At 38.3% G+C, this 21555-nt stretch overlaps 1 protein-coding gene across 2 annotated transcripts in view; it reads right to left on the bottom strand.

Annotated features, from left to right (window-relative positions):
* Positions 1–465: 465 nt before the first annotated feature.
* Positions 466–21555, bottom strand: part of RASA2 (RAS p21 protein activator 2) — a 138215-nt gene continuing 117125 nt past the window's right edge. For both annotated transcript variants that reach the window (XM_062213941.1, XM_062213934.1), the window contains exons 20-24: positions 8251–8333; positions 7454–7662; positions 6646–6749; positions 6124–6313; positions 466–3433 (exon numbers count right to left, since the gene is read on the bottom strand). In XM_062213941.1, the coding sequence (XP_062069925.1) occupies positions 3403–3433; positions 6124–6313; positions 6646–6749; positions 7454–7662; positions 8251–8333 (617 nt within the window). In that variant the 3' untranslated portion in view covers positions 466–3402. The remainder of the gene's footprint in view (positions 3434–6123; positions 6314–6645; positions 6750–7453; positions 7663–8250; positions 8334–21555) is intronic.

Below are 21555 nucleotides of genomic sequence, written 5' to 3' on the forward strand. Positions count from 1 at the left end.
TAGGGTACATCGGGAACCTGCCTGCATGGTGCTACTACAGGTCTCAAAGCAAAGTCTATTGAGTGACTAAACAAGGACAAAGTTGGCAGAGGGGCTGGCGTTGTGGCACAGCAGATTAAGCTGCTGCCTAGGACAGCAGTATTCCATGAGTGCCTGGTTAACTTCTGGCTGCTCCCCTTCTGATCCAGCTCCTTGCCAATGCACCTGAGAAAACAGCAAAAGATGGTCCAATTGCTTGGGCCCCTGCCCCCCACGTGGGAGACCTGAAGGGAGTTCCAGGCTCCTGGCTTCGAGTACAGGAACAGAACACTGAAGCCATTTCCAGATGGCTTTGTTCAACTTTGTTATTAGAGACTTCTCACTTTCACTATTCCTTTAATAGGCAAGCTATGATAATTTCATATAAGAAGTTCCTAAATCAATAAGAAAGAAAGGTCTCACAAGGACATGCTTCTTGTAATTTATTTGAGTTATTTCCAAGCGACAGTTACAAAAGTTTTTAATTTTTATAATACTCTTGATAAGAAAATAAAATTTAAATAAAAATACATTCTCAACAATACAACATGGTTACACAAATTCACTACATTAAGTTTCGATAACTTACATTTTCAACTGGACACTGTAAAAACCAATATTTACCAGCAACATATTAATTTCCAAGTTAATAAAAATGGAAGCAGATAGTATCAATTAAGATTGATATGCAACTCTAGAATGAGTCTTGTATTTTTCACATACTGTAAGGACACCTAAAATGCTATAGGGAATTCTGTCTTTACAGGATGTACCGTTAGAGCAAATTAAAGGTGCTTTCACTTAAAAAAAAAAAAAAAACCAGAAAACAACTGTATTTCAAAATCTGGCATGAATGAGCCTTTCTAATAAAAAATGAAATCAGGTTTCAGAAACAAAAGCCACATCATTTGTCACTTTTTTTTTAACATAATAGAAAAAGCTTAGTTTTGACATTTAACCATTACCCGTGATAAAATGCTGTTTCTTTGGCAAATAAAATAGTTCAATTTGATAAATTATATTCCTGGGAATAAAAACCTTTGCTATTGCCCATCATTTTATTAAATGAATATTAAAAAACGTAAGTAAACAAAAACAAAACAAGCCCCAGATCACCACAATTTCAATTTATGGAAATGGCTAAACTAAGAACCAGAACTGTCATTATGGCAAGTTTCCATTTGTCATTCTTTTCTTTCCATCCTGGGGTTTCAGGGAGAAGTGACCTGTTATGTATATTTTCAAATGCAGAAAAAGCAGAGAGCGCCCAGGTAGTAAAATCAAAGTCCTCATGAGTAACATCAGAAGAACGAGGACCTAGGAAGCTAGATCCTTGGCTACCTTAGAGTCCTACTGACAGGGACTCTTATTTCAACAGACTGTCAAAGAAAAGAAATCTCTCATTACTTTTTACTTTTAGGCAGGTTAACTCCAGTCAAACTGGCTGTTTAAAGTGCCATGTGAAGAAAAAAAAAAACTACATGACTGGACCCTTCTCTTCACATAGTTGGGGTTCCTTGGATTGTGCTGTGATCTCTTCAAAACAATCACAATTGAAGATCTGATGTTAGAATATTTTCCATCTTAAATAGCAAAGGACGAAAGAATCACTAAAAAGTAATGAATGGGTACATAGTCATCGCAGGTAGACATTTCCAAGATTCTTAAGAGGAATTCTAATTGATGAAATTCAAGAATGAGAAATTTATTAAATGGCTAAGTTTTTATATTTATAAATCAGTGTAGTTTATGGGATTTACTAGTTCATAAAATTTAAAGAACTTTCAAATCTGTCTTTAGGCCAGGAGTAATAATCGATCATAATACAGACTATTTCTGATTCTTAAACATAACCAGTTGATTTTTCTTTCACATTCAGAGAAATAACATTTATAAAACAACTTTGTGTGCCAATGTTCTTCAGACTATTACCTAAAAACAATACAATTTAAAAACAATCACCAATAAGATAATTGGCAAAGTATATATTGAAATATAGCTTATGCTGAGGGAAATAAAAAATGCACTACTAGCTAGACTTACACTAATAAGTCACAGTTTTAAAAAGAAACATAACTAAATACTCCAAGTTTCAAAGTACCACATTTAGAAAATGTTTGGAATTACAAAGACAAGAGTACCATGGTCTTTAATACTGATGAAGCAAAATATATCCCCTCTTAACTTTAAGATGGCAACTTGCTTCAACTGCTTATTTACAGTTATGGTTTTCAGAACAAAAGTAAATTATCAGGTAAAAATGGGATTCAAACAGCTGCTTGCCCAAATTCCATTTGGCTAGCAAGCAATAAGGAGATAGCAATGAAATATAAACATTTTCAGGATAACATTATTTCTAGACTTAAACACTGATCATTCAACTGATCATAAAAGTCAGATACCATGGAGTATCTAAAGTATAACCTGGGGCAGTCCAGATTATTAAAGTGCGCCGAGTGACTGTTCTTGAGTTAGATCACAACCTAACACTGTAAGAAGGGCATCCTTATGGTGGCCCTTGTTACAACATGAATTAGCCAGTGAAATCAAGTGATTCTTCCACGACCATCTTTCACGGTTTACTTTCTCCTCTTTTTCAGAAGAGCTAGCCTTAGAAGTCATGTTAATCAGAACTTTCAAATCAAGAAGATGAGTACCTGATATTTAAAACAATGGAAAAAAGTGGTCTCATTTTATTTCATCTGCCATCACTCATCTCAAATGTAAACAAAATGCACACAACAGCACATGTTCCCTGATTCTTCCGAGCTGAGTTCTGTTTGCATCTCTACATAGGCAAAAGGATCCACCCAACTTCCACGAATGCTCTGGCAGTTTTCTGAAGTTTCTGTTACTGACACTAATGTAACCTAATGTAATGACTAATGGACCAAAGGGATTTTTTTTTCTTTTTTTTAAAGAGGGAGGGTATAGATGAACTAAATGGAAAGCTTTGAATTGTCATGAATTGAGATTTTTCTAGTAAAACACAGATGTTGGCAGTATAGAGCAGGCACTAATGGTAGTGAAAACAAGTCCACAGAACAGCTGTACAAGAACTGATGGTTTCTTGCTATGGAAGAGTTCTCCCTTTGTTACAAAGCGTCTTTAGGAACCTTCTTTAGGAAGACTTGTCCTATTAAAAAGTTGTTGCAGAAACATGGATTTGGACACAGAAGATATGAAGGGAATCTTGGGTTTCAAATTCTCTAGTAATATATCAATATCAGGATTCTCAAACAGGTAATTTCAATTATTAAATATTAAATACAATGTGAATGCAAGTGACATTGAAGCCAATGTTCATTCTTAAATACTATGAACAAAATATGAGAAAATCCAAGAAAAATATTTTCCAGTTCTTCTGAATCAATTGGTCAAACTCTAAGATGTTTTCCCAACAATTGGATTTTCCCTAGAAAACAAAAAGAAACTTTTCAAAAGCTAAAAAATAAACTTTTAAAGAGCAATGCATAATGGAATCCACTAAGCATCTATAATTTTCCTTTGATAATATCACATGCCAAGTCTTGTTTCACTAATTCTTAACCACTTACTGGTCACTTAGTTGACTTTAGGAGCCATTCTAGACCCTTAGGTATATAGTTGTAAACAAAACAAAACACATTCTGCTTATAAGGAAAATAAGTGAAATATTTAAGTACAAGAGATGCCGGTATCCCATATGGCCACCAGTTCAAGTACCGTGATGAAAGACCTCTCTCTCTCTCTCTCCACCTTTCAAGTAAATAAATAAATTAAAAAAAAGATGCTGACAGTTTTTAAAAACTTGCTTATTTGAAAGTTGGAGAGGTGGAGAGACAGATCTTCCATCTGCTGGTTCACTCTCCAGATGGCAGCAATGTTAGGGGCTGGGTCAGGCTGAAGTCAGGAGCTTCATCCGGGTCTCCCATGTAGGTGGCAGGGGCCAGGTACTTGGGCCATCTTCTGATGCTTTTCCCAGGCCATGGCAGGGAGTTGGAATGAAAGTGGAGCAGCCAGAACTCAAACTGTGCCATATGGGATGCTGGCATTGCAGGTGGCAGCTTTATGCACCACACCACAGTGCCAGCCCCAGTGTTGGCGTTTTTTAAAATTGGAAAAAATAAAGTTGAGCAGGGGCAGAGTATGTATAGTTATGCGGAGGGGTGTTACTATCTAAGAAGGATGGTCAAGCACTGGCTAAGAACTCACATGGGAACTTCCCAGGGTGCCAGGAAAACAGAATTACTACTGTGGGAAGAGAACCAGTTATCAAAATGTAGAAGAGACAGAATTAAAGTACTTACAATTTTTCTAATATAATGAACTCTATCTGGAAAAACATTTATGCCTGCTGAACTGATCTTTATTCATAAGAAAGTATTAATGGATAAAATCTTTGAAGAATATTTAAAGTGTCAGGGCCAGAATTCAGAGCCCTCACTAATCAGTTGTGTAACCTTGGGCAAGGGATTTAAAATTTCCCTGAGCCTCAGTTTCTCTAGTTGTAAAACAGAGATAAAACCACATTGGCTGATGTGAGGACCAGTCAGTTTATGTTGTGGCAAACAATTATTTGCTGGCCCAAGAACCATCCCCTTCCTATCTTTTCTGTACATGACTCTGACTTTGTTCTAGTATAGTGTGATTCTGTATTTCAAAGAGGTTCCTTCCTCATAGAAGGGCAATGGCCTTTTCTGTTTCTGGACACTATGATATATGAATGTGGGGCTCCGAGCTACCTAGGCTTATCTGTGACCAGGTGGAGACAAGTATAAAGATGACAACTCACCTTACTGCTGACAGCTGAGTGGCACAAAGTCTTTGACAATGTTGTTGTTCAATTAACCAAACGTAGAATTTGGGACTGAATTTCTAAGACTAAAATACTTCTGTTTAAGCCACATCAATAGGCATTTTCTGTTAACTGTCGCTAACGGTGATCCAAATGAAATGAATATAAAGTCCTAGGCCTAGTGGCCTGAGTGGAGTAAGTTTCCAATAAATGTTAGCTGTTGCTGGTGTTATTCCCTGTAATAGCCAACTATGAGGATGCTTTAAAAAGTTCATGGGGAAAATGGAATTAACACATAAAGCAGAGGGTGGCATTGGGGTATAGTAAGTAAAGCCACTGCCCGTGACACGGGCATCCCATATGGATGCCGGTTCAAGTCCAAGTTGCTCTACTTCTGATCCAGCTCCCTGCTAATGTGCCTGTGAAAGCAATGGAGGATGGCCCAAATACTTGGGACCCTGAACCCACGTGAGAGACCTGGAAGAAGCTCCTAACTTCGGCCTGGCCCAGCCCTGGCCATTGTGTCCATTTGGGGAATGAACCAGTAGATGGAAGATCTCTCTCTTGCTGTTACTCTTTCAAATAAATCTAACTAAATGAAAGAAAGGAAAGAAGGAAAGGAAAGGAAATGAAGAGTAGGCCTCGGCACTGTGGTTAAGAAACTGCTTGGGATGCCTGCAACCCACATCGGGATGCCTGGGATACAGTCCCAGCTCTGCTTCTGACTCCAGCTTCTTGCTAATGCCTACCCTGGAAGGCAGCAGGTCATAGCTCAAGTAGTTGTGTTCCTGCCACCCATATGAAAGACCTGGATTGAGCTCCTGGCTCCTGGTTTCAGCCTGGCTCTGCCCTGCTGTGTGGGCATTTAGAGAATGAACAAGAGGATGAAAGATCTATTTCTCTCTGCCTTTCAAATAAAAATAATAAAAAACACATTTCCATGCCCTTTTTGAAGCCTCATGCATCTGAGATGGATCCACAAAAGGTCCTTTAAAAATATAAAAGCACTTTTTTTTTTAACTGTATGTAAGGTGTAGTGTAAGAGATAGAAAGGAGGATCATTAAAAACAAAGATATAAACTATTCAAGGAAAGAATTAAACATAAAAGTGCTGATAAAGTACAGCATTAACACAATCTAATGATAGCAAAATTGAAACAGACCAAAGCTCTCAGACTTTGAGTGTCCGAGAAAACTTGCATAGTTATACAAAGACTTGACAGGTGAAGGCCTACAGGAAGCCTGGAAGTCAGCTGAGAGGATAGGGCAGGAAAGGCAATCTTAAACTCTGTCAAAAACTTGTTTACAGTAGCTTAAAAAATACATACTTGCTCCCATACTTCGCACTACTTGATCTTTTCTTTCTATACTTTTCATGAGGTTCATCCAGCTTCTCGATGATGGTTTTTATTTGCTGAATTGTCTTAAAGGTTGTTACAGAATCTTCAATTACAAAGTTGGAATAATCATCAGGTTCCTTCTGGGGTCCTTGATAGACTGCTATTGTTCCACAGGCCTCTGCAAGGAGCAGTAAAATCTCTGATTAGACAACTAAATTCCACAAACACAACTTGTACTCTAAGGGTTTTTTTAAGGGTCTCAAGCTGGGAAAATTTCCCTTGGCAATACATTGAAGACTAAAATACATAAATTTTATTAGGATCACATTTATGCAAAAGCAGTATTTTTATTTCCTGAATGCCTATAAAAAATATCCCATTCAGGACTTGTCAACTTTCATTTTGGTTAAAGTATGAGTATCTTCAGCTCCTACATAATGCCAAAGTAATACTTCTGGAATTGAAAATAAAGACCATGGTTATATAAAAATAAATTAATAGTGCAATTACCTTCCATCTTCTGCAGCTTAAGTAAACTTAGAGTAAAAAGTGAGTAAATCCTTTCTGTTTCTCTGTCTTCATCAATATCTATTTGGATGTCTGCAGGGACACCTCTATAGTAAAAATGAAATGAAGCACATTGGGAAAAGTTTACTTATATGCCAAAGACTTTTGATGCTTTGAAACTACAAACAAAATTGGAACTACAGAAATTTAGTTTCATGAAAAATTTTTTAAAAATGGGGTCAAGAGAGCCTTGGCTGTTACGTGAATATAATCACAAGAAGGCAGGTTTAAAGTAACATTATGATAACCTATGCATCATCACAAAGGCAAGATCTTACAACTTAAGCCTACAGGGATGCAATGGCTATTCTACGCAATTCGACAAAGAATGCTAAGTACTCTTTCTTGTTATCCCACTCAGGTTCATGCTTCTATTTAAACATCTGTATAGTCTATTTAAATATTGGTTTACATATATAAAAGTACAACCACTATTAATTTCAGGACATTCTCACCACACTAAAAGGAAACTCGGCATTCCCCATTCCTCCCTCTGTTTAGCCCTGGCAACCACTAATCTCCTTTCTGGCTGTATGAGTTTATTTTTCTGGAAATTTCATACACATTTTGATACAATATATGGCCTTCATGTCTTCATGGCCTTCTGTAACTCAGCATAATGCCTCCAAGGTTCATCTGTGTTGCAGTATGTATTTGTACTTCCTTTGTATGGCCAAATAATACTCCATTACACTGTACTGTACGGATATATATTTTGAAACACTGCTTTTTTAATCAGAAAGAAACTTACGCAGTACATGGCTTGCAGCCTGGAGTATTTTCACTGGTTTCCTGACAGCACAGCCAGTTTCCATTCAGGAATGCAGAGGGATGAAAAGAACTGAGCCGGTTCTGATTGCATCGGCTCACCCTGCAGAGTACATCTATCCATTCATTAGCTTCTACACAATTATTTGCTTGGACATAGAGTGGCTTCTCCGTATGTATTACTTGGAACATCTTCATAGGTAATTAAAATAAAGTTAGTGACAGAATCTAAAACCAACACACAGTACAAAGCAAAAAAATATATAAAAGAAATCTAAGTTTCCTTGGCTAGATAACTGTTGCTAAGATATCTTATGGAATGTTACTTTTCAAACAAGTTAGTCCCAGAGACAATCCAAATCACTAAGCAGTACAACAGAATGTAACTTTGAGGAGCCACCCATGTCCAAAAGAATGGACTCTAATATGAAAATAAAGGGAGGGAATCGCCTATGGAGGAGAAAGTACGAGTGAAGGCAAAGCAGTGGAAAGATACTGAGGAACAAGCACTGGTACTGGTAAGTCACAGACGACAAAGTGGGACAGAGAGATTGAGACTGTATCGGTTAGAGACCTGAATGTCAAATAGGGAAGTTTGATAATAGGGAAATACTGAGAAAAGCATCTTTAACTTATTAAACAAGGCAGACTACATGAAATATCAATTACAACAATTTTACAACAGAATTAAAATTAATTGATTCATGGTAAACACTGAAACTTGTAAATTTTCAACTGTAATATTTGGAATTTAAAACTCTAAATATTTATATGACTTACATTTTTCTTGTTAAAGGAACTCTCTTCTAGTTTTTCCACAGCAAGGATGTTTTTTACTGGAATTGTATAAATTGCATCTTTGCCTAAGTAACAGAAGTAGGACAAAATTAAAATAATTTCCACCAGAGTATTAAAGGTGAGAGGTTCTCTGTAAATTTAAGCTTATCCTCTTGATGGCAGAAGTACACATAAACCTACAGTGTACTCACACATGATTCGTAATAAAAACTTTGTCTCATTGAACAGATGATTTTGATTTCTATGAAAATTTTTTTTCAATTTATATTAAAATATTTTCAAGGCAAAATGTAGGACCACATTTAATCTCTGTAGAAAATAGTAATGTTACCAAATTTTATAACATTAATTAAACAGGGACCAAGAAAATAAATATATTTGGCAATAGAATCTACTTAAAAACTCAGTGGAATTTTCTTTCGTGAGAGTTATAGAAGCAGTAAATATGATTATGTAAATAAACTATTTTTCTGAATATTTAACAAATATTTTGATTAACCCTCACGATAAATGTTTTTAAGCTGAAATTGTCCATTACTATTACATATTGGCTGACTAATGCTGGTAATTTAATCTGAGATGTGGAGAACAAGTAAAAAACCTTATTTAGTAGGATAAATCCTTAACCCAATTTAAGAACTTGGAAATCTGAGTTTGCTAGAGGAGGTACAAAATAATAAGGCCTGAGAATATACTGCATTTCAATCTACCTGGGACTGCATCTCATACAGTCATATTTGCTACAGGCAAATATAATTTGGACTTCCTGTCATTTTATAATTTTGTTCTTAGAAAATTGAAGGTTAATAACTTTACATTTTATATTATTCAATAGATTAATGTATAGCTTTTTTGTCAGGAAAAAGTGTTAGGTTAATAAAGGCTTTATGTCTTGAACAGAGGTTAACACAGAATACTTGCTAGGCCTGGTTCCTGGGAAAAAATCTAATTTAATTCAACTATCCTACAGTGAATGTCAACCATAACCCAAGCACCATTCTAGTCATATAGCAGTAAACAGAACACAAAGTCTGCATTTAGGTCTGGAAAGACGGGCAAAGGACAGGTAACTATAGAGACGAATGCTCCAATGAAAATAAACTGGAGTGATGCCAAGTAACTGGAAGTTACTTTAAATTGAGCAGTTAGGAAAAACTTTGAAGAAATGACATTTATATTCAAATAAATGTAAATACATGGAAATACAAGAATATACTGGCAGTCTCCTGGAAGCAGACAAGATCACACTGAGGAGGGTGGGAGCGGTGGGGCAGGAAGCCACAGCCCGAGCCACAGTAGGATGGGACATCTACAAAGGTAGGAGTGGTTAGGGGACAGCGTCAAGCTAGAGCCAGTGAACATAGACAGCTGGAGGCTGGCGGAGGGGAAGTCCTCTATATTAGGATAATTAACCTGTGTGAGCTGCGTCTGGAACAGCTGGGCCAAACAGGCCCTCCCCACTTAGAGGTTTCTGCTAAGAGCCAACAGAGGCCTATGTTCACAGTGTGAAGCAGCAAGGATGCACACTGGGCCGCAGAGCAGTGCAATGTCCCAGGCAGCTAGCTGCTGACCCTCAGGAGGGAGGCAGGGAGCACTCACCCAGAAAACCAACACCAGAACCCTTCTTCCTCAGCTACTTGTCCTGTTCCTCCCTCATAATCATTAGTGGTCAGCTACTACACACTCATGTAGGTGAATCAATTGTAAAACACAAAGATGAGCAAATCACCAAAAAAATTGTTGAGAAAAATACGCCCTCTGAAGAAGACACACACCACATGTCACAAACAGGAAACTAGAAGTGCAGTGAAGTGGGGTGCAGAGAGGACCTGTGCCTTTGGGCATAACGATCTACATGTGGCACCTCAGATTCCAGCTAGAGAATTTTTAAAGACCTCAGAGTTTCTATCCTTAGATCTGTTGAATAAAAAGCATGTGTACACCCTAAAATTGCTGTCCTTACTTCTGGACAAATTAAAACACAACACAAGTAGAGAAAGCACACTGCTTCCAGGCACACATACTGTCTAAATGTTATTAGGAATGAATTACAACATGACTAGTAAAATGTAGTATCTTGGGGCCGGCGGTGTCGGCATCCCATGTGGGTGCAGATTCAAATCCCGGCTGCTCCACTTCCCATCCAGCTCTCTGCTATGGCCGGTAAAGCAGTAGATGACAGCCCAAGTATTTGGGCCCCTGCACCTGTGGGGGAGACGCGGAAGAAGCTGCTGGCTTCGGATTGGTGCAGCTCTAGCCATTGTGGCCTTCTGGGTAGTAAACCAGCAGATCTCTCTCTGTCTTTTTAAAGATTTTATTTACTCGAGAGGTAGAGTTACAGTGAGAGGGAGAGACAGACAGAAAGGTCTTCCATCCACTGGTTCACTCCACAAATGGCCGCATTCCGAAGCCAGGAGCCTCTTCCGGGTCTCCCACGCAGGTGCAGGGGCCCAAATTCTTGGGAAATCTTTTCTGCTGCTTTCCCAGGCCGTAGCAGAGGGCTGGATCAGAAGAGGAGCCAGGACTAGAACCGTGCCCATATGGGATGCCAGGTGAAGGATTAACCTGTGCCACAGCACTGGCCACCCACTCCTCCCTCTCTGCCTCTGCAACTTGTTTATAATTTTTTTTAAAAAAGCAAGATCTTACTGAAGAGTCTCCAAAAATACAGTGCAGAAGAACAAAAGAGTAAAAACTAAAAGGTAAGGTCAAAGGTTTAGAAGTTTCAATATCTAATAAGAAAGCATTCAATAGAAAGTTACACAAAAAATGGTATCTGCAAAATAAAAGTGGAAACCTTACGATAAAAGGGATCCACCAAGCGCTTAGCAGGATGGAAAAAGACAAATATGTAAATCCTGGGCAGTAAAATACTAGAACTTTAAAGGCCAAAGAAAGTCCCAAGAATTTCTACAGAAGAATAAAGACTATGACTAAGACCACAATCACCATTTACATCAGTAACAATGAAAACTAGTGAACAATGTATCTTCAAGTTCTGAGGGAAAATTATATTAAAGCCAGTAATTCAAGAGTTAAGAGCAAAATAAAGACCTTTTTATATATAGGCTCAGAAAACTTAACAGAAAGTCCATCTGCAATAATAACTTGAGGAAGCACTCCTAGAAAATACTCAATCTAGGAAGGAAAAAGATGTGTTAAATAAGAAAAAGGGATGAGCAAAGAAATCTGGGAACTGACAGGCAAGGATAGAAACTTACGAAGGCTGGGGCGGGTGCCTTCAGCAGTTAGATGCTGCTTGGGATGGGACACCTGCATCTCATATTGGAGTGCCTAGTTCAAGTTCCAATTCCTCCAATCCAACTTCCTGCTAATGCACACCCTGGGAGGTAGCCAATGATGGGCTCAAGTATTTGGGTCCTCACCACCCATGTAGGAGTAGGGTTTTGGGCTCCTGGCTATGGCCAGGTCCAACTCCTGCTGTTATGGGTATGTGGGGAGTGAACCAGTAGACAGAAGACCTTTCTCTGCCTTCAGATAAAATGAAAAGAAATTTTAAAAATTACTAAAGCATAATATAAAATGGTAAAACAAATGAGAAATGTTAAAGTATTAAACCATATTACTTCATTAAGGGGATGATAGGAAAAGAATGGTTGAAAGCATGAGGGTGCTAATATTAATTTTCCAGCATGAATGGAGGCTTGAATTAACTCTAGACATTGCGAAAAATGTCAGTTTAAATTTCTCCGTTAATGATTCCAAAATAGAAACATAAGTCCAAATTCTCTTGAGACAGAAGGAAAGTATGTCAAGCACACACATTCTTGATTATCCCAATAAAAAAAGGAAAATTAAATGTAATAAACAGAAAAGTCTAGTTAACAGAAAATGTAAAAGTAGAAATTGTAGTGATCACAGTGCAAAATTTCCCTATCTAAATGATGAAAATTGAATTTCAATAGAAGTGGTCATAACCTTAGAGTTTAACAATTATCATAAAACTCATTTTGCCCATGCCTACGTATATACCTCAGAGAACTGAGGATGTATGGCCACACAAAAACTTGTAAATGAATGTTCCCAGGAGTATTATTCATAAGAGCCTAAAGCTGGAAACCTAAATGTCCATCATCTGATAAATGAATAAACAAACGGGTTCATTCACCCAGAAGGAAAAACCAATCATAAAAGACGATATAATACCTGATTCCATCTATGTGAAATATCCAGAACAGGCAAATCCATTAAGTAGATTAGTGGTTGCCATGGACTGAGAGAAGGGAGCAATGGGAAGTAATTGCTAAGTATTGAGTTGGGGTGATTACACAACTTTGTGAACTTAGCTGTCTTTTGGTATCAAAAGAAACTGGTTCCAGGAACTCTACTGGACACCAGACTCTTCAGATGCTCAAGTCCCTTCTATATGCTGGTATAGCATTTGCATAAAACATATGCACATCCTCTTTTACTTTAAATCATGGCTTACACACTTTAAGTCATCTCTTGGTTACTTATACCTAACACAATGTAAATGTTATCTTGAATAATTTTTATGTTGTACTGTTTGGAGAATAATGACAAGAAAAAAATCTGTACATACTCAATACAGATGCAACCATCATAGGCCTAACTCCATTTTCAATCTGCTGAATCATATAGACACAGAACCCACCTAATCATATGAAAACCAATAAACTGTACACCTTAAAAGAGTGGAGTTATTGGTACATGAAGTTGTATCTTAAAAGAATCACAACAAAAACAAGTACACCTACATACAGGCCCTAAGGTACATGGCTAAAATAAAATAATCATGACTATTTTTGATAATATAAAAATGCTGGGTGATTTGCTTTTTTACAAAGTATAAAACTGGGCAGATTATTGAAAACAATCACTTCAGGATCTGGGAAACAACCAGTGGCAGACAAAACTGAGATGCGTTTGTTCCTTAAAAATTGCACAGGGTAAGAATTGTGAGTTTATAGCTTTCCTGCTTAGGGCTCTTTCCATCTTCCTTTGCTTAGACAGTCAAAACTCACAGTTGTGCTGGGTAGAAGTTACAGATTCAGTTTAAGGATGAGATTTTGGGCACAACAGAGCTATGAAAGGCCATGATAATCTAGATTCTTGACTTACTGCTGAAATAAACATGCATGTAGAGCATCCCAGAGTGGGGTAAAAGTTGAATGCCCAAGAAGACTTGTAATGACTAAACTAAGCAAGTTTCAGTAAATCCCCCATGGAATTAGGTAGGCTTAGGCGGGAAAAAAATCCTCGGCAGAGACAACAATAGCTACACAGAAACACACACACTGACTCTGAGACTCTGATTTCAGTGTAGGAAAATATTAAGAAGGAAATAGAATCCAAATACATGAAAATGTATTACCTATATCACTTTTTAACTGAAAAATAAAGACACTGAAAGAAACAGCAAAGTGTGATTCATAACTTGGGAAAGAAGTCAGCCAACTGAAACTGAGTGGGACAAGATAATTTTTTTTAAAGATTGATTTATTTGAAAGGCAGAGTTACAAAGAGGAGAGACAGAGATCTTCCACCCATTGGTTCACTCACCAAATGGCTGCAATTGAAAGACTGAAGCCAGGAGCTTCTTCCAGGTCTCCCACATGGGGGTAGGGGCCCAAGCAGTTAGGCATCCTTGGCTGCTTTCCCAGGCATATTAGCATGGAGCTGGATTGGAAGTAGAATGGCCAGGACTGGCACCCAAATGGGATACCAGTGTCATAGGCAGTAGCCTCACCCTCTGTGCCACAATCCCAGTTCCCTAATATGCATTTTCAAAAACTTTCTGAACACTCGACATATAAATGGATTTTGAGCAAATTTATCTTTAAATTCTATTTCCCATGAACTTTTTGAAGTCTACTTGTACAGTTATGTGCTATCTAGGATTTGACTTTGTAGGGTAATTTTGTGAGGTTCACCCATGATGTAACTAAGTTGTTAGTTCATTCCTTCTTATTGCTAACTGTTTCACTGTGTGGATATAGCACCTTTCATCTACCCAGTCATCACCTAAACATTTTGTAGGTTTTGGCTATTATGAATAATCACTGCTCAGGAATTTCAAGTCTGGGCATGTTTTCATTTCTTTGGGGGCAGAAAATCAACAGTGAATTGCTAGGTTACATGTATGAAGGGTCAACAAAAAGTATGTGAAATGCATACTATGAAAAAACTATGGATTTCAAATTTTAATAAAAGTTTATCTTTGAATTGCATTTACATGAACCTTTTCAAGTACCCTTATATGGGTTTTGTGTTTAATTTTTTGAGAAACTGGAAAACTATTTTATACAGTGGCTGTACTATTTTTATATTTCCACCAAAAATTGGAAATTGGGTTCTTTTCATCAACATTTGGTTATTGACTATCTTATTTATTGATGGTATGAAATAGTATCTCATTTTTTACTTACATTTCTTTAATAACTAATGATATCAAGTACTTTTCCATGTGCTTAGTGGAGGTTTTTTTTGATGAAACATTTATCCCTATCTGTTCAGTATAATTTCTTGGTGGGGGGGTGGCATTTGGCACAGCATTTTTTTTTCTTTTTTTTCTTTTTTTTTTTTTTGACAATCAGAGTGGACAGTGAGAGAAAGACAGAGAGAAAGGTCTTCCTTTTGCCGTTGGTTCACCCTCCGATGGCTGCCGCGGCCGGTGTGCTGCAGCCGGTGCATTGCGCTGATCCGAAGCCAGGAGCCAGGTGCTTCTCCTGGTCTCCCATGGAGTACAAGGCACAAGCACTTGGGCCATCCTCCACTGCACTCCCGGGCCACAGCAGAGAGCTGGCCTGGAAGAGGGGCAACCGGGACAGAATCCGACACCCCGACCGGGACTAGAACCCGGGGTGCCGGCGCCGCAGGTGGAGGATTAGCCTATTGAGCCGCGGTGCCGGCCAAGCACAGAGTATTTTTAAAACCCGGCTTGGAAAACCCGCATCCCATGTGAGAGTACTGGACTTCAGTCATGGTTCAGCCTCTGATTCTAGCATCCTGCTAATGCATACATCTAGGAGTCAGCAACTGAGGGCTCAAGTAGTTGTGTTCTAGCCACCCAGAAGAGAGTCCTGGATTGAATTCCTGGCTCCTGACTTTGGCTTGGCACAGCCCTGACTATTTTGTGCATGTACGGAATGAATCGGTGGATGGGAGATATTTTCTTTCTGCCTTTCAAAACACTATTTTCATAAAAAGAATTCTGTCAAATTCCATCTGCTGGTTCACTTCCCAAATACCCACAACAACCAGGGCTGGGCCAGGCAAAAGCCAAGAGCCCAGAACTCAAGTACTTGAGCCGTCACTTATTATTTTCTCCAGTGTCCATTAGCAGAAGGTTGTACAGCAAGCAGAGGAGCAGAGACTCAAACCAGGCACTCCAGTAGAGGATGTGGACATCCCAAGTAGGACCTTAACTGCTATGCCGTCTTCCTTTTCAAAGTTTTGATTTCTTTCTTTTTTTTTTTTTTTTTTTTTGACAGGCAGATTTAGAGAGAGAGAGAGAGAGAGAGAGAGAGAGAGAGAGAGAGGTTTTCCTTCTGTTGGTTCACCCTCCAAATGGCCGCTATGGCCGGTGTGCTGCGGTGATCCGAAGCCAGGAGCCAGGTGCTTCTCCTGGTCTCCCATGCGGGTGCAGGGCCCAAGGACTTGGGCCATCCTCCACTGCCTTCCCAGGCCACAGTAGAGAGCTGGACTGGGAGAGGAGCAACCGGGACAGAACTGGCGCCCCAACCGGGACTAGAATCCAGAGTGCTGGTGCCGCAGGCAGAGGATTAGCCTAGTGAGCCGAGGCTCCGGCCAAAGTTTTGATTTTTAATGAGACCTAACTAAAATAACATACTTCTGGTGTATATGTAAGAAAATTGCCTAACTATAGGTCTTGAAGATTTTCCTTATTTTCTAATATAAAAATTTAAAACAATTTCCTTTATTGCTTTAGTGGCATGCCATAAATTCTGATGTTTGTTACAATGTTATAATCATCTTGTGAGAAATAATTTTTGAATTTCTTTGTGAATTCTTTCTGACTCACATAGTTATTTAGAAGTATGTTAATTCCCAATGTTTGGGACTTTCCTGGATGTATCACTGTTACAGTTGACGTCTCCTTTTTGATAGTTACTAAGATTCCTGACTCAGCAGGGATCTACCTTGGTGAACGTCTTAATATGCATTTGAGCAGGATATGCATTTTCTTTTTTTTTTTTTTATTTTTGACAGGCAGAGTGGACAGTGAGAGAGAGACAGAGAGAAAGGTCTTTCTTTTGCCGTTGGTTTAGCCTCCAATGGCCGCCGCGGTAGCGCGCTGCAGCCGGCGCACCGCACTGTTCCGATGGCAGGAGCCAGGTGCTTCTCCTGGTCTCCCATGGGGTGCAGAGCCCAAACACTTAGGCTGTCCTCCACTGCACTCCCTGGCCGCAGCAGAGAGCTGGCCTGGAAGAGGGGCAACCGGGACAGGATCGGTGCCCTGACCGGGACTAGAACCCGGTGTGCCGGCGCCGCAAGGCGGAGGATTAGCCTGTTGAGCCACGGCGCCGGCCGGATATGCATTTTCTATGTTTGGTGTAGTGTTCCACAAATGAAAATTAGAGCAAGCTGATTGGAAGTGATGCTTCAAATATTCACATTCTAACTGATTTTATGTATTTGTATTTATTACTAATTATTACTGAGAGAAAAGTACCCAAATACTGAACTATGTAGCTTTGTCTATTTGAATTCTGTGTTTTTCCTCTAACTGCGTTGCACCTGTTACACGGTATATAACTACTGAGGATTGCTATGTTTTTCTGTCTCTCTGCTTTTGTCATTATGAACTGTGGCTGTACAGATTTAGCCAAGCTCTGAAATCTGACCTGACTGCCTACTGTCTACATCGCTTCCTTCACTTTGCTCCCTACTCAACTTTATTTTCAACCCATCTCTACTTTTAGGTACCTGTATCACAGAATGTGTATTATTGGATCTTGCTTTTTAAAAATATAGCTTGACAATTTCTGACTTACAAACGCACTTATATTTCATTTATATTTGGCCTAACTATTGATACACTTGGATTTAAGCCATAATTCTGCTATTTGTTTTCTGTACGTACCTACTGATTTTTGCTCCTCATTTCTTCCTTCCCTGCTATTATAACTAACTTTGGGTGGTGAGCAGTGGTCAGTTAATCTTGTCCCCGCCCCCTCAGTATATAATATACACTCTACTTAAAATTGCCTCATTTCACATAAAACGTAAGACCCCTGAATATAATCCCTTCCCTTCCTGTGCTACTGTCATTATCTTACACTCTTATGTTATAAATACTAAAATTCAATGTTACAAATTTTGCATTAGTTACTTTTTTAAGTAAACTGAGGAAAAAAAAGACATTCTCATATTTACTGACAGCTGTGTCATTTCCATGCTCTTCATTCTTTCCTGTAGATCTAAATTTGCATTTGGAATTATTTCCCTTCAGCCAGCAGAATTTCCTTTTGCATTTTCTACAGTGTAGACCTGCCTGTAATGGAACCTCTCCGTTTGCCTTATCTACAAGATATTTTCATTTCTGAAGGGAATTTTTCCTACAATTCTAGATTGAGAACTTTGTTCTCTTTCACTTTAAAGAAGGATTAGTGTCTTTTGGTTTTGGTTAGTTGATAGAAGTTAGCTGTCAATTATACTGTTGTCCCCTTGATTATTGTTGCCCCCTTGATTATAACTTGTCTTTTGTTCCTCTGCTTGCAAGATTTTCCCTTCATCTCTCGTTTGTTAAGCATACTGGTGTCACTTCCTCTGTTAAAATGCTTGCAGTTTACTAGGCTTCTGGGATCTGTAATATATTTTTGCTCACCAAATTTGGGAAATTTTAGAACTTTTTTTCTTCAAATTTTCTTTTCCTCTCTTTTTCTACTTTCCTTTTGATGTATCAACCACATGTTTGTTAGGATGCTTGACACTGTTCCAGAATTCACTGAGTATCCATTCTTTATTTTCTCCAATGTACTCTGGATTCCTGGATAGACTGTTTTCTAATGACTGGTTCTCAATTTTACTATTTCACTAAACAGTTCTTATGACATCTACATTATGTTAAGCCCATCTAGTGAATTTTTCATTTCAGGTATTATGCTTTCAAACTTCATTTGATCATGTTTAATTGTTTGTTTGTTTGTTTCTTTTTTTGGGCTGAGATTCACTGTTTCTTTATTCCTTATGACTATCCTTTCCAGTAAGTTTTAAAAAAATATTTTTAACAATGGGTTTAAAGTTCATGTCTGCTAGACTCCAATACAATAGTAATGAGGGACTTAAACACCAAACTTTCATCAATGGACAGACCAATTAGAAAATCAACAGATTTCAAAGAAAATTAACAACACAGCTAATCTACATTCTAGACCAAATGAATGTGATATCTACAGAACTTTTCATTCCACAGTTGCAGAATATGTATTTTCATCAGTGCATAGAACTTTCTCTAGGATACATCATATGCTAGGCCATAAAGAAAGTTTCACCAAATTTAAAAAAATCAAACTCATACTATATGCATCTTTTCTGAACACAGTGGAATTAACTCAAGAACCTCTAGAACATATGCACACACATGGAAACTGAACAACATGCTCCTGAATGAACAGCGGGTCATAGAAGAAATCAAAAGAAAAATCAAAAAATTTCTGGAAACAAATGAAGATGACAACACAATGTATCAAAACTCACAGGACATAGCAAAAGCAATGTTAAGAGGAAAGTTTATAGTAATTGATGCCTACATCAAGAAATTGGAAAGGCACCAAATGAAAAAGCTATTAGTGGATCTTGAGGACCTAGAAAAAAAACAACAAACCAAACCCAAAGTCAGTAGGAAAAAGAAATAATTAAAATTAGAAAATAAACAAAAATGAAACAAACAAACAAAAAAAACCAAAAAGATCAATGAAGAGCTAGGTTTTTGAAAAAATAAACAAAATTGAGACACCATTGGCAAACCCACCCCCCCCCCCAAAAAAAAGGGGAGACAAGACCTAAATCAATAGAAATGGAGATAAAAAAGGAAATGTAACAAGATACCACAGAAATAAAAAGAATCATCAGGAATTACTAAAAGAGCAATATGCCAAATCAGCAAATCTAGAAGAAATGGATAGATTCCTGGACACATACAATCTACCAAAATTGAGTCATGAAGACCTAGAAGACCTAAACAGACCCATAACCAAGATGGAAATTGAATCAGTAATAAAGACCCTCACAACAAAGAAAAGCCAAAGACTGATGGCTTCACCACTGAGTTCTACCAGACATTTAAGAAAGAACTAGGCTGGCGCCGCGGCTCAATAAGCTAATCCTCCATTTGCAGTGCCGGCACACCGGGTTCTAGTCCCGGTTGGGGTGCTGGATTCTGTCCTGGTTGCCCCTCTTCCAATCCAGCTCTCTGCTATGGCCCGGGAGTGCAGTGGAGGATGGCCCAAGTCCTTGGGCCCTGCACCCGCATGGGAGACCAGGAGAAAGTACCTGGCTCCTGGCTTCGGATCAGCGTGGTGTGCTGGCCGCAGCGTGCCGGCCGCAGCGGCCATTGAAGGGTGAACTAACGGAAAAGGAAGACCTTTCTATTTGTCTCTCTTTCATTGTCCACTCTGCCTGTCAAAAAAAAAAAAAAAAAAAAAGAACTAATTATAATCTTCTCAAGCTATTCAAATTGAAAGGGAGGAAATACTCCAGAATTCCTTCTATGAAGCCAGCATCACCTTCTTTCCTAAGCCAGAAAAAGATACAACAGAGAAAGTGACCTATAGACCAATATCCCTGATGAACATAGCTAGTATTTTATTGAGGATTTTTGCATCTAATCGAATCCAACAACACATCAGAAAGATCATTCACCTAGACCAAATGGGATTTATCCCTGGTATGCAGGGTTAATTCAGCATTCACAAATCAATAAATGTGATACATCACATTAACAAACTGAAGAATAAAAACCACGTGATTATCTCAATAGATGCACAGAAAGCATCTGATAAAATACAACACTTCATGATGAAAACCTTAAAGCAAATTGGGTATAGAAGGAACATTCCTCAACACAATCAAGGCAATTTATGACAAACCCACAGCCAGCATCTTATTGAATAGGGAAAAGCTGGAAGCATTTCCCCTAAGATTTAGAACCAGACAAGGAAGGATGTCCACTCTCACCACTGCCATTCAATATAGTCCTGAAAGTTTTACCAGAGCCATTAGGCAAGAAAAAGAAATTCAAAGGGATATAAATTGGGAAGGAAGAAGTCAAACTATTGCTATTTGCAGATGACATGATTCTGTTTGTAAGGGAACCAAGACTACTAGAGACTACTGGAACTCAGTTTGGTAAAGTTGCAGGCTATAAAATTAATATACAAAAATCAACAGCCTTTGTATACACAGACAATGCCATGGCTGAGAAAGAGCTTCTAAGAACAATCCCATCCACAATAGCTACAAAAAATTTAAATACCTTGGAATGAATTTATCCAAAAAAGTCAAAGATCTTTAAATGAAATTATTAAACATTAAAGAGATAAAGACTTCAAAAAATGGAAAAATCTTTCATGTTCATGGATTGAAAAATCAGTTATCATCAAAATGTCCATACTACTTGAAAGCAATTTACAGATTCAATGCAATACCAATCAAAATACCAAGGACACTGTCCTCAGATATAGAAAAAAAATGCTAAAATTCATATGGAAACACAGGAGACCCTGAGTTGCAAAAGCAATCTTTTACAACTTAAAACAAAGCTGGAAGCATCACAATACCAGATTCCAAAACATAGTATAGGGCAGTTATAATCAAAACAGCCTGGTACTGGCAAAAAAAATAGATATGTAGGCAAATGAAACAGAATAGAAACTCCAGAAATCAATCCACACATCTACAACCAATTTATCTTTGACGAAAGAGCTTAAATCAATCCCTGGAGCAAGGACAGGTGGTAGAGCTGAGACTTGAATCCAGACAGTTGGATAGGAGATGTATCCTGAACAGCATTCCAACCACTGTGCCAGATGCCTGCCCCTTGTGTTTATCATTTTTATTCTTTCAGTTATTGCTTCTCACTAGTCTCTTTGAAGTTCCCCCTTGCATCAGCAATCTGAGTTGGCCAAGGATTTTAGGGAAGTTCACATGCAGATTAAACAGCTCCTCTTCAATTTTTAGCTGCTTTGGAAGCCCGGAACTCCATTATCTAACATGTACCAATAAAATGAAGCCTTCTGTGTGACTTTTAGCCAATTTACCCTGCACAGGCTAGAAGTACTT

This window comes from Lepus europaeus, chromosome 2 (assembly GCF_033115175.1).
Source record: "Lepus europaeus isolate LE1 chromosome 2, mLepTim1.pri, whole genome shotgun sequence".
NCBI classification, from domain to species: domain Eukaryota; kingdom Metazoa; phylum Chordata; class Mammalia; order Lagomorpha; family Leporidae; genus Lepus; species Lepus europaeus.